Source organism: Paramisgurnus dabryanus, chromosome 11, assembly GCF_030506205.2.
Source record: "Paramisgurnus dabryanus chromosome 11, PD_genome_1.1, whole genome shotgun sequence".
Taxonomy (NCBI): domain Eukaryota; kingdom Metazoa; phylum Chordata; class Actinopteri; order Cypriniformes; family Cobitidae; genus Paramisgurnus; species Paramisgurnus dabryanus.
Genome location: NC_133347.1, coordinates 6,109,160 through 6,122,847, shown reverse-complemented (window position 1 = coordinate 6,122,847; position 13,688 = coordinate 6,109,160). Strand labels below are relative to the sequence as shown.

Here is a 13,688-nt window from a genome sequence, read left to right as displayed (position 1 = left end):
GGATGTTTTGTTGAAACGCCTTCCCCCAGTTTTCTTTACTCCAGATTTCGAGAGCTTCTGGAAACTACCAGGCAGACCTCCACTACACCAGCTGTTAAACCCACCTCCTCCCATTGGGTGATTGTGGACATTTGCCACCAGATTTTCTCAGCTGTCACACTCGTTCCCTAAATAGATCACATCACAGACAGTCCATTTCACAGATAAAAGGGAAGCTCAAACCACTGCATTTTATAAATACATTCCAATCACAGTAATAATCAACTAGCACAACATGGCAAAATAAAATTCCTGGAAGATATAATCTCATGTTACCATTTGTAAGATGCATTATGCATTTGTTTATGCCCAGGTGGGGTGAATGAAGACTGTGCCATCCCCTTACCAAAAATAGTTTGGCCCATTATACTGGTATGTCCCCCCACGTGCAAGAGATATATATATGGCTCTTAGGGGGCTGTTACTACTGATAAAACTAAACTTCTGGAACCGCAAACTAACCTGTTTAACAGAAGGGAGATTTCTTTGAAACGAAGATCAAGATTTGACTTTAATGACGGTATGTAACTTTATTCATCTGCTTTGGATTGCTTGGGTTTTTATGTGTAATGTGTATTGTGGTACATGAAAAAATAGAGAAAGTCACAGTCAAACCAAAAATTATTCAGATATAATTTTTTTTATATATTTTTCTAGTGGATGCAGGAGGATAGCCAAATAAACTAAACTATGTACAGTGGACTACCAGATAAATTGATAAAAAATTGTGGGACTCAAAATTATTCAGACACTTTGACCTGAGCATGTTTTGCTTTAAGTTACCTTTTAACATCACATACTAAACTAATTTAAGCATTGCTTAGTATATGGCTGACATAAATTGGTATTATCTAATTGTATACTTACATTTAACAGCTGACAGCTATTCAACCTACAGTAATTCATTTGTCTAACAGGAGGATGGGCAAAACCACTGAAATATCAAATAGTTTAACTAATATTTTATTAGCATTATCTAAACTATAGCGAATAAACTGTGATAATGTGAGAAGGCGTCCAAATAAATGTTGGTTTGACTGTATGTGTAGGTACTCTTATCTATTCTGTTTAGTATTGTGGGGACAGGACTTCTCAATGGGCCACACTGTTGCCCAAATAAGGTGTGAGGGTCAGATATTTGAGGTTACTGATAACATGTGCTTGACCATTTGCTTGAGATTTTTTTTTAAGTGGCTTAACCTGAATGGTAAGTTTGAAAATGTCTTGTTTTGATCTATTGAATTCAAATACATTAAAAAGTTGCAAGGTTACACATTTAGAATAATTTTTTATGAATGAGTTACAGAAAATAACATTATTGACTTTGTAAAGTCTATGGCTAAATGCTAAATGAAATTGGCTAGTAAAAACTAACATGCAATTGTAACCTAAGGGTCTACTTTTTATAAGATTAAAAAACTACTTTCAGCACTCTCTTAAAAATAAAGGTGCTTCACTGTGTCATAGAATAACCATTTTCGACTGAATGGTTTCATAAAGAACATTTAACATCTGAAGAAACTTTAAAAAGGTTATTTCTTACACTTTATAATCTAAAGAAATTATTCTTTGAGAAGCCAACAATGGTTCTTCTATATCAGGGGTGTCAAACATGCGGCCCGCGGGCCGAATACGGCCCGCAAAGGTGTCCAATCCGGCCCGCATGATGATTTATACAGTTTTATTAAATATTAAATACATATTTTAAAAACCCTTTTAGGCAGGTTTCTAGTTCGTTTTTAATATGAGAGACTTGCAGAAAGCAGCAAAACGCGGAACATAAAGTAAACACGGTGCCCAAAAATCTTGCCGTTTTATTGTTACCGCTCCGCTAAAGATCCACCAATTCTGGTAATCCACTTCGTGTTTTCCCGCCCGCTCCGCAGCATCTCTGTGTCCACTATCTGCCTGGAGAGCGAAGACAACAGTTTCCAAAGTTCGTTGCATTTACAGGTAGATTCATTACATTATATCAGTTGTTAAACCGGAGAATTAGTAATTTGTAAGTATGTTTATGTATTTCTTCCGGTAATGATTTGCTGTCAGTGTTCTAAAAGTGCTAAAAACTTAGCAAGCAAACAACAACAAAATATCCACATTCTTATTAACGTTACAAAGCTTGTCTAATAGATTTAATGTTCCCGATCAGATCTAAGTTAATATAAACACTAAATTTGCTGTTGTTGGCATACTTTGTAGACAAAAAATACAAAAAATACCAATGCCTGCACCAAATAACGACAGAGAACGGAAAGAGAGGCTTTTAGCAGCAGTTCAACATTGCAAACATGGATTCAAAGCTCCATCAAGCTAGCAGGTAAATCATATTGAATATTTAGCAGATTGTCACACTTTAATTCTTGTTATTATATTTCCCATTATAATCACATGTCTAAGTTGATGCTAGTAATATAACACATAATATTTATAATACTTTATTAAAACCATAATAATAGTACCACCCCCCATAGTGCCATTTTTGGTTTGGGCCACTGCCCCATCTAGCATTTTCATTTTCTCAATGACTGTTCTCATCTCATTACAAATATATTCCAAAGAAAAGTGAATGGTTTATAAATAATTTTGGCATTAATGCAAAAGAAGTTAAATTAAAGCTTTTCAACCTATAAGGCCAGTGGGTTTTGTTCAGATGTAAATTTGTGAGTATAATATGTACAGTACGATTGTGACCTTATGAAATGTAGTTTTCACAGAGCTGTTTGTTTCTCTGGTTTTCTTGCTAAACAAACTAATTAATTGGTTTGTTTAGTTAATTTTAACACAGTTATCAGCACACTAAGGTTTAAAAAAATTATCCGGCCCGCCCTTCATGCCGTTATTTACCATCCGGCCCTCAGCCTAAAATGAGTTTGACACCCCTGTTCTATATAAAGAAACTTTTAAGCACCTTAACTTAGTCGTTCGATTATTGAAAATAACATGTGTTATACAAATATTAGTCGATTGTGCATATTAAACCCTTTAAATGTATACGTCAGGATTACGTCACGGCGCTAGCTGACGCGAAAACAAGGGGCATACTGGATTATACGTTTTTTGTCTGTTGTTAATGTTTTCTACTCGTATTTTGTTTTTTATGTCGATAAAGACTGAAAAAGGCAACGGGCAGACATCAAATTTTTTCATTTTATCGCATGCTGCCACTGCCAGGTAAAAAAAAACCGACGACAGCTGTGGTAAACTGGACAGAAACGACCATCAGTAAAAAAAATGCTCACGTTTGCAGCGCACGCTTCATGTACGTGTCCATTAGCACATAGTTAGACAGCTAATGATTTATACTCCCCTCAATTTCTCTTTATGGGGTAGATGTCAAGCCACTCAACTGATGAAAATCCTGTCACATCGTCCATCCACGAGTCGGTCAGTCTGGTTCCGCCCATTAAAGTTAACTTTTTGCATTTGCGGTCCTGGACAATGTTTTCCCTTACATAACGTTAGATACAGTCGGATTTTGTCAAGTGAATGTAAAAAAAAAACTAACTAGCTAGCGTGAAGCGGTCTGCAACCCATGTATGTTTCGCTGCAGCCCGGAGACAGCAGGTAGGAGGAGCTTACGCCGCAACTTCACCTAAACTCCACCCTCAAAAAACGTCACAATGTTTACTATGTAAAAAGGGTCTCTATTACCATAAAACCAGAAACATATTTTTTTTAAATGATCAGTTTTATATTATTTACCTACTGAGAGATTATGGATGATGTAACATGATGTAAACAATCTGTAAATATTTATATTGTAATAAGTATATAAGTAATAAGATATGTATTATTACATTTTTTTTAAGATGGGAGAAATGGGAGATCCGGTCCAGTTGAAGGAAGAGGGTAACAAACACTTCCAGGCAGGAGAAATTGACAAAGCCATTGAATGCTACACTAAAGCCATAAAGTTTGGCAAAGACAAGAAAGCACTGGCTGTCATCTACAGGAACAGATCGGCTTGTTACCTGAAAAAGGTAAAAATCTTCTTACAAAACTGTGAGTCTACAGTAAATACAATTTATTTTATCTTACAACATGATGCATTTAAAATTGATCTACTGTTTTCTAGGAAAACTATAACTATGCGGTATCAGATGCTACTAAAGGTATAATTTGTTATTTTTATTTTATTTTAAATGTCACTTCATCTCACTTTTAATGCTTAGAAAGTTTTGTGATGACTTAAAGGGGACATATCATGAAAACAACTTTTTTTCATGTTATAGTGCTATAATTGGGTCCTCTGTGCTTTTATCAACCTAGAAAATATGAAAAAGAACAACCCAGTAACTTGCATGTGAAAAAATAAGTAATTGAAATTTGGCTCCCCTTGTGATGTCAGAAGGGGAACTTATTATAGTAATACCGCCCCTTAATCTGCAACTGTCCAACCACGGCAATGCCATTTAGTGCAGAGAGAAAGATAGCGAGAAAAAAAATAATTGAGAGCACAATTGAGTTTCAATTTCAACAAACCACCATTATGGAAATTGGTGTTTGCATTACATCAGCTCATTTGCATGTGAATGGACACACCCACATTTTTCCTCAAGCCTACAAAGTGGCAATTTTAACCTTTTATAATAAATTATCTATATGGTATTTTGAGCTAAAACTTCACATACATACTCTGGGGACACCAAAGATTTATTTGACATCTTAAAAAAGTATTGTGAAATGTCCCCTTTAAAATATTATATTTTCAAGTTTAAGATCTATTAAATGATTCTGATGTTTTTTATTAACTCCAGCGATCGATGTGGATGCAGCAGATGTTAAAGCTCTGTACAGAAGATGTCAAGCACTTGAAAAGCTTGGCAAACTGGACATGGCCTTAAAGGATGTACAGAGATGTGCAACCATAGAGCCTAAAAATAAGACCTTCCTGGAGACCCTCAGAAGGCTTGGAGCTGAGATTCAGCAGAAGGTGAGGTTTTGATTTCATGTAACTTTTGTACAAATGTTTCTGTAGCTCAACTGGTCGAGCATTGTGTTAAAAGTTGTTGGTTCAATTTCCAATGAACACTCATATTAATAATTAAAAATGTACACCTTTAATGCATAACCGTGTCTTGTAAATGTCTAAACAAGTGTGTCTGATCTTCCCACAGCTGAAAACAAGTTTCTCAACAGACTCCAGAGTGCAAAACATGTTTGACATCCTCTTTTCAGATGAGTCAGATAAGGAAAAAAGAGAAAAGGTTTGAATTACTTCATCGACCCCTTTTGCATTTCATATGCCACGATCTTGTTTATTTATTAGTAAAATTGATTCACTGACAAATATCAAAATTAAACTCAACATGGTTTCTTTCACTAGGCTGCAAACAATCTGATTGTTCTGGCTAGAGAAGACGCAGGCGCGGAGAGAATATTCCAGAACAATGGGATTCCTCTGCTCATGCAGCTGATCGACACAGGAAAACCCGAGATGATTCTGGCTGGTATCCGGACCCTGTCAGGAATGTGCACAGGCCATAGAGCAAGAGTAAGGAACCGGGGTAGACTAATGACATCATACTGTTACACCACAAAAAAATCTGTATTTTTGCTTAACAGATCAAAAGTGCATTAGGGCATTAATTTACACTGTGCAAATAGTAAACTAAAATATAATTTCAAAGACTAAAACTAAAATGTTAGGAATGTAAGGCCATTAAAGAGTAATCATATTTGTTGTCTTTTGATTTGTAAGTATTTGTGTTTCTGTGATTGTGAAGGCAACCGCCATCATCCACATGGTGGGAATTTCCAAACTGTGCAGCATTATGGCTGTGGACAATGAAGAGATTGCATTGGCCACTGCGAACCTGTTTCAATGTGTCTATGACTCACTGTCTGGAGCGGATAAGAGAACTTACGGCAAAGAAGAAGCCATCGTCCTCGGTAAGAGAGAAAATGTCATCATTACAGAAAGATTTGTGGTTATAGGGGCGTAAACTAAAACGAGCCATTTCAAAATAGCCATGTTCCCCATATATCACTGTGTATGGTTATGTACGAGACAAATAAAACTTATTTCTCCTTTCTGATGGTTGTCAGACTCTGCTAAAGACTTGAAGGACATCCTGCTTGCTTTGTTGGAAATGATCGTAGGCAAAAAGGTATCGGGACATGGCCGAGACCAAGCTTTAAACCTCCTAACCAGGAATGTGCCAAGGCAAAATAAGAAAAGCACTGACAACTCAAAGTCTCTTTTCACTATTGACCACGGTAGGTCATTCAGCAGTCACATAAATATGCCTTATATATTCGTTTATATTATTTAATGATTTTATGTGAAAACCAGGCCTGAAGAAGATTCTGAAGGTCTGTGGTCAGGTTCCAGATCTTCCCGACCAGTTACCGTTGACTGAAAACACGCAGCTGATCGCCAGCGTCCTCCTCAACAAGATCTACGATGACCTACGATGTGACCCTGAGAGAGACAACTTTAGAGATATCTGTGATGAATACATCAAGTGAGTTTACGTTGACTGCAACCCACGTCAAATAACAATACAATTAGATTAGTAAGTAATGTGGCTGCGTGTTGTCGTCAACAGGAGCAAGTTTGACCCAGATGATATGGACAAAAACATCCATGCCATAAACACTCTGTCGGGCCTTCTGCAGGGGCCTTTCGATGTGGGCAATGCTTTAGCGGGCCGTCAGGGTGTGATGGAGATGATGGTGGCCCTTTGCGGCTCCGAGCGCGAAGTGGACCAGCTGGTAGCGGTGGAGGCCCTGATTCACGCTTCCACCAAAACAAGCAAAGCCTCCTTCTTCATTAGCAATGGTGTGGCTCTGCTGAAGGAAATGTATAAGAAAACCAAGAATGAGAAGATCAAGATCAGAGCCCTTGTGGTGAGGAGACACGCTTTGTTGAATGTGGCTGCTTTGTTAGCGGTTGTGAGTTTGGATAATATGTTTTTTACGGATGTATTTAATCTCTTTTGACAGGGTCTTTGTAAGCTGGGTTCTGCTGGTGGAGATGATTACAGCATGAGACAGTTTGCAGAAGGTTCTACAGAGAAACTGGCCAAACAATGCCGAAAGTAAGAATGCTAATCTTCTCCCTACCAAAAAAAACAGCTGAAACCATCATAAGCTGGTTTAAGATGGTCTCCCAGATTGGTTTTAGCTGGTGTAGCAGGCTGGTTTTAGAGTGGTTTGGACACTGGTCAGGCTGGAAGCTTGACAAGGCTGAAAGCTTGGCTAAGCTGATTGGCTGGTTTAAGATGGTCCTCCCAGACTGGTTAAGTTAGTGTTTCAGCCTGATCAAGCTGGTGGGTCAGCCAGTCTCCCAGCCTGACCAGCTAAAATCAGCATGACCAGCTAAAAAAGTGCCCAAAACCCCTCTGAAACCAGCCTGCTACACCAGCTTAACAAGCTAAAACCAGCTCTTTTCAGTGGACACATCATAAAGGGCTTTAACTCTTTCACTGCCATTGAGGAATTATCTCGTCAATTAAAAGAAAACATCTGCATAAAAAAAATATTCCTGATGGATTTTTATGTTAATCTGCAAAACCGTAATTATCCACTAAATGAAAATTAACCCAATTTATGTAAAAACTGAAGCCAAAACGTTATTTACTAATTTTAAACTCTGTGTTTGTTTTGATAATCGTTCTGAATCTGATCTCTGACAAAATTCCGTCACAAAAATGCAATTATTTAAGCTTTTTGCCATTTTTTTTTTTAAATAATATAAATATAAAAATATAAGCAAAGTTTATAAGCAGAGAAAACAATATAGACTTTTTTCCCATTTTGTTTGTTTATTTATTTATTGTTGATTTGAAAGCAGAGGGTCTGTTCTTACATTTGATATATTTGAAGAGTTTCGTTGCAAAACGAGATAACTCCGTTTTTAATATTTTTGTCAAAACATGTTTATTATTATGTTATCATGTTATAATTTTGTTTTATGGTGCTACTTAGCTGTATTTTTTTAAGTTATGAAGGTTTAAATCAAAACAAACCAACTGCAGTTAAATTGATATTAATTGGAATGCACAACCAAAACACGAAGTTATCTACTTTTGCAACGAAACTCTTCATATTTGTATGTTTATATATTTTTAGAACATTTTCCTGGAAGGCATTTTGAGAAACTTTTGTGAAAATCACAAAAAATGCTGGCGGGCAAATGTAAAAAAAAAAAGGCTGGCTTCATAACGTTTAACAAGTAAAAAATTTCCTTTAGTCTTTAACTTACTTTTGTTTAAAGGCAGAATATATATGATTTTTGCATTATACTAGCAAACAAAAACTACTAGGACAGTGTTGTACATGTTTACTTGTATATCCTTAATATTTTCAACAATGTTTGAAATCAGAGAACTTGCTATTAAAAAAAAACCGCTCCGCCCCTCTTGTCAATGGTGTAATCCACGATTTTACATATTGTGCCTTTAAAATTAAAAATGCTGTGTTAAATAAAAAACTACACCCCTACCTCTATTACTATTCCTACTTAAGTGTTGCTAACCTTACCTTTCTATGTTAATTGTTGACTCTTAAGGCAAAGCGTTAAATCGCTCACGCTAAATGAATAAATGTTAATGTGATTCGGTATTTTACAGGTGGCTATGCAACCCTTCACTTGATGTGCGCACTAGGAAATGGGCCATCGAGGGTTTGGCTTATCTTACCAATGATGCAGACGTTAAGGATGACTTTGTGGAGGATGAACCAGCCATGAGGGCTATGTTTGACCTCGCCAAGGTATGTGTAGATCATTACCTTTGCCAGTATATAACTTAAAGGAACAGTATGTAGGATTGTGGCCAAAACTGGTATTGCAATCACAAAACATGTGGCTAAAACTGGTACTGCAATTACACAACTGTGGCCAATACACAAAATGACAACATAAACATCAGTTGAGGGCTGCAACTCCACTTTTTAAATGACAATATCCTGCAGTTGTCAGTGATATAAGTATTTGAAATGAAAATGATTTCTTAATGTCTAGTGACCTATAAGGGCCATTTTATGATTCATTGATATAAATTTCTTACATACTGTTCCTTTAAATTATACCTCTTGAACAAACAGATTAAGGTTCAAATACAGCCATTCTAAAAACACAAAGATAAGGAACCACACATACTGATAAGAAATACACAGAATGTGTCTGTCAAATGCTTAAATGTAATTTATTGTGACTTCTTTTCCTCTTGTAGTCAAATGATAAGACGATCCTGTATGCTGTAGCCTGCACCCTTGTCAACTGCACAAACAGCTATGAAAAGAAAGAGATTATCCCTGAAATGGTGCAGCTGGCCAAGTTCTCCAAACAACACGTCCCTGAGCAGCACCCTAAGGTAAGGATGATTTATAGAGAAGGTAACTAGGATTTTCAAAGTTCAAATCCTTAATGTCCATGTGCCATGAGCTATCATAATTGTATTATTGAGCAAAGCACTTTACTCCAACAGTTTTGTCTCAGTAATGTTTGTGTTTTATAAGTAGGTTTAGTTTTAAAGTATTTCTCTTGTGCTTTAGGATAAGAAGGATTTCATTCAAAGGCGAGTGAAAAGGCTATTGAAAGCTGGAGTCACATCAGCTCTCACTGTCATGGTCAAAGCAGATAATTCGATTCTCACCGATCAGACTAAAGAGATGCTTTCACGGTAAGAGACTAGACTGAGATTAAAAACTTAATTTTGCATTGGTGACAATCTTAATTGTCCAATTAAATATCTAGATCCTGAAACATAACCATTTAAAAACCACATTACAACGTTGGCTGATTATTTTTCTAACTATTATTCTGTGCAAATCTCCACTTATGTCGTTCGTTTTCTTTTCTTTTGCTCACTTAGAGTTTTCCTTGCATTGGCAGAGGATACTAAAGATCGTGGCATAATCGTAGCTCAAGGTGGAGGAAAGGTAAGGGATCGCACATCTAATCGTGTAGATCAGTGGTCTCCAACATGGTGCCCAAAGCATAGCCTCAATTGTAATATTTATTTATTGCATATTATCTTGGCTTATTTTATGTGTGTTAACATTTTAAACAATGATAAAAGATATCAACAAGTACAATAAAATATAATCAACAAGTAAAAAAAAAGTATCAAAAAGTATCCCTTCAAATTGTTTTATCCATTGTTGTAGCCCTTGCTCACAAGAAGGTTGTAGACCCTGTTTGGTGAAACTAAAACTATTCACTGCTATCTGCAACAGGCCTTGATCCCATTGGCCCTGGAGGGTTCAGACAAAGGGAAAATAAAGGCTAGCCATGCTTTGGCGAAGATCGCCGCGGTCTCCAACCCTGAAATCGCTTTCCCTGGTGAGAGGGTAAGATGACATTTTAACATCTTTACAGTTGTGAAAGCCTTTTATTAAATGCAAATCCAAAATAACATTTCTCTATGGCTCTCAATGTCTTTCCATTTCATAACAGGTGTATGAAGTCGTGCGACCATTGGTTTCATTGCTAAACACAGAACGAGACGGTATGGAAAACTTTGAAGCGCTACTGGGTCTCACAAATCTTGCAGCTTTAAATGACAAACTTCGGTGAGTGTGCAAAGCAACAACAACATTAAAGAGATTGCACAATTTTGGCCATTTTTTTCGCAAATATTGATATACCTTTCTGCAATGCACAGAGTGAAAATCCTTAAAGAAAAAGCCCTTCCTGAGATTGAGAACTACATGTTTGAGGAACATGAACAGATCAGACAAGCCGCAACAGAATGCATGTGCAACCTGGTTAGCTGTAAAGAGGTATGCACATTGCTTTTCGAAAGACATTTTTATGGCTGCATGCTCTGACATTTTGAATGGGAATGTTGATCCGATTTATTTATTTGGACAGGTTCAAGACAGATATCTGGAAGATGGTAATGATAAACTGAAATTGCTTGTCTTGCTCTGCGGTGAGGATGATGAGGTGCTACAGCGGGCGGCGGCCGGTGCGCTGGCTATGCTCACTGCTGCACAGAAGAAACTTGCTGTTAAGTTGACTAAAGTGGTATGTATTATTAAATAGCCAACACGTGCATGTGATTATCTGATTTTTGTAACCTACCTACCTCTTACATGATAGTGATGATAATATCAGATAGTAATACAATGGTACTTTGCGATGTCCCATTCTTTAGTACTGAATGATATTCATGTATTGCACTTAACTGTGCTTTCTCCAAACAATTGGTATTAACATAAGAAAGAAACATTAAAGGATTAGTCCATTTTTTTAATAAAATCCAGATAATATACTCACCACCATGTCATCCAAAATGTTGATGTCTTTCTTTGTTCAGTCGAGAAGAAATTATGTTTTTTGAGGAAAACATTTCAGGATTTTTCTCATTTTAATGGACTTTAATGGACCCCAACACTTAACACTTAACACAACACTTAACAGTTTTTTTCAACGGAGTTTCAAAGGACTCTAAACGATCTCAAACGAGGCATAAGGGTCTTTTCTAGTGAAACGATTGTAATTTTTGACATGAACAATAAAAAATATGCACTTTTAAACCACAGCTTCTTCTCTATCTGGTCCTGTGATACGCCAGCGCGACATCACGCAATATGTCATCACATCAAGAGGTCACAGATAATGTATGCGAAACTACGCCCCAGTGTTTACAAGTGTGGAGAAAGAGGACGTTCAGGCGTTGTTGTATGACGAATAATACTAATTAATGGCTTTGTGTCAAATGTGCATTTCATATATGTAACACGTGACCTACGTCACTACACAATTACGTGAGGTCGCCCTGGCGCGTCATAGGACAGGAGATAGATGAGAAGTTGTGGTTTAAAAGTGCATATTTTTTATTTTCTTATGCCTCGTTTGGGATCGTTTAGAGTCCTTTGAAACTGCGATTTTAAACTGCATTAAAACTGTTACGTGTTGGGGTCCATTAAAGTCCATTAAAATGAGAAAAATCCTGGAATGCTTTCTTTAAAAAAAATTATTCTCGAATGAACAAAGAAAGACATGAACATTTTGGATGACATGGTGGTGAGTAAATTATCTGGATTTTTTTTAAAGAAAATTGACTAATCCTTTAATTCCATGGCATTTTTAAAGTTCTCTATAGTCAAGCATGTAATTCATTTTTGTTAGTGTACCATGTTTTCTCTTATGCCATCTACTTGCTTGGTCAGACAGTTTAGTTGGCTGCTTTGGGTACAATTTTCAGCTTGGCATACTGGAGACCAGATTAAATAGATCTGCAAGAGTCTAACTAGACAAGCCTAAACCAGTTTAAGCTATTTAAGATGTGTTTTGTCACACCATACAATGACGTGTCTCAGAACATGAATGAATGATTAATTGACTCAATGCTTCTATTGTTTTCTCTGTCATCCACAGACTGAGCAGTGGCTCGAAATCATACAGAGATTGTGCCTTCATGACAACGTTCAAATTCAGCACAGAGGTTTTGTGACCGTGTATAACATGCTGGATGCGGATGAGGAGTTGGCCAAGAAATTGATCGGAAGCGAATTGCTGGAAATCATGACATACGTCGCAAAGCTAGAAGACAACCCTAAGAAACAGGATGCTATAAATGCGGCCCGTGTCTGCCTGTCTAGGGCCATGGATAGTGGACTTATAAAACCTTTTTCTAATTAAATCTGAATCAATAATCAATTGAATGTGTCATTGGAAGTATACAGAATGGTCTGCTTTCTAGGAAAGTGAAAGAGTGCAAACCATTTATATATTTTTTTTATTTCTAATAATTAGCAAAGTATTTAATTTAGTATCTGTTTGTGTGGCTGTTTGTATGTTTGGTATTTATTTAACATATTTCATGTATTTGCACTTGTCAAAGTTTGGTTGATGGATAAAAATGCTGTTTTTGGAGAAAATGTCTGGATTTTTTATTCTCATCCTGAATATTATTTTTTATTACATCTGTCAAATTGGGACACTCAGGGGCGGTTTCCCAGACAGGGATTAGACTAGTCCTAGACTAAAATAAATGTCTTAGAGCTGTCCAAACTGAAAACTATATCTTAAAATACATAACTGCCCTTTGTTTTGGAGGACTAGGTCTTAATCCATCAGTGCAAGTTATTATCAGTTGAGACAGCTCACACACGTGTTTTAGTCTAGGACTGAACCTAAACCTTGTCTGTGAATCCGGAGGTATAAGAATTGTCATTGTACTGAAATGTTATTGGAATTATAGAAACATAAAAATGCTTAGTTGATTACAATGTGTACAAAATAGCTATTTGCATTTCAAATATCCAGCCAACCAGGGCTGCACAATATACCCCCCAAAAAGAGAATACCGTAAATGTTCATATTACAATATACATAATGTATAGCAATGGTATGCAATAACTGAATTTCTTTAATACATCAAAAAGTTGGTAGGTCCATGTAGACTGATGAAATAGAAAGTGATGCTATTTTTTCAAAAAATAATGTGAAACAAATGCTGATCATATAATTTTTAGATAATATTTTTGTAAATATTTGTTAATGCTTTGGCGAGGAGAAAATCTAATTAACAATACTTCTACTGCATTAAAGTTTATGATAATTTCACAATTTAAAAAAAACATAGTTTTTAAAATAAGTAACAATTTTAGTACAATTAAATAACGTGCTTTCTAAAAGTTAAAGATGAATCAATGTTTAGAACTAGAATGATTCGTTAATGTAAACACCT

General features: G+C 36.3%; 1 protein-coding gene across 1 annotated transcript; it reads left to right on the top strand.

Moving 5' to 3' along the window:
- The first annotated feature begins 425 nt into the window (after nt 1–425).
- Nucleotides 426–12,876, top strand: unc45b (unc-45 myosin chaperone B). Its single transcript, XM_065248338.1, has 20 exons — nt 426–559; nt 3,849–4,019; nt 4,115–4,151; nt 4,797–4,972; nt 5,157–5,246; nt 5,366–5,533; nt 5,766–5,931; nt 6,088–6,258; nt 6,335–6,506; nt 6,591–6,891; nt 6,988–7,082; nt 8,616–8,757; nt 9,219–9,359; nt 9,541–9,668; nt 9,861–9,927; nt 10,225–10,338; nt 10,445–10,560; nt 10,653–10,770; nt 10,862–11,017; nt 12,374–12,876. The coding sequence occupies exons 1-20, from the start codon at nt 554–556 to the stop codon at nt 12,635–12,637; spliced, it is 2,799 nt and encodes a 932-aa protein (XP_065104410.1). The 5' UTR covers nt 426–553; the 3' UTR covers nt 12,638–12,876.
- The last annotated feature ends 812 nt before the right edge of the window (nt 12,877–13,688 follow it).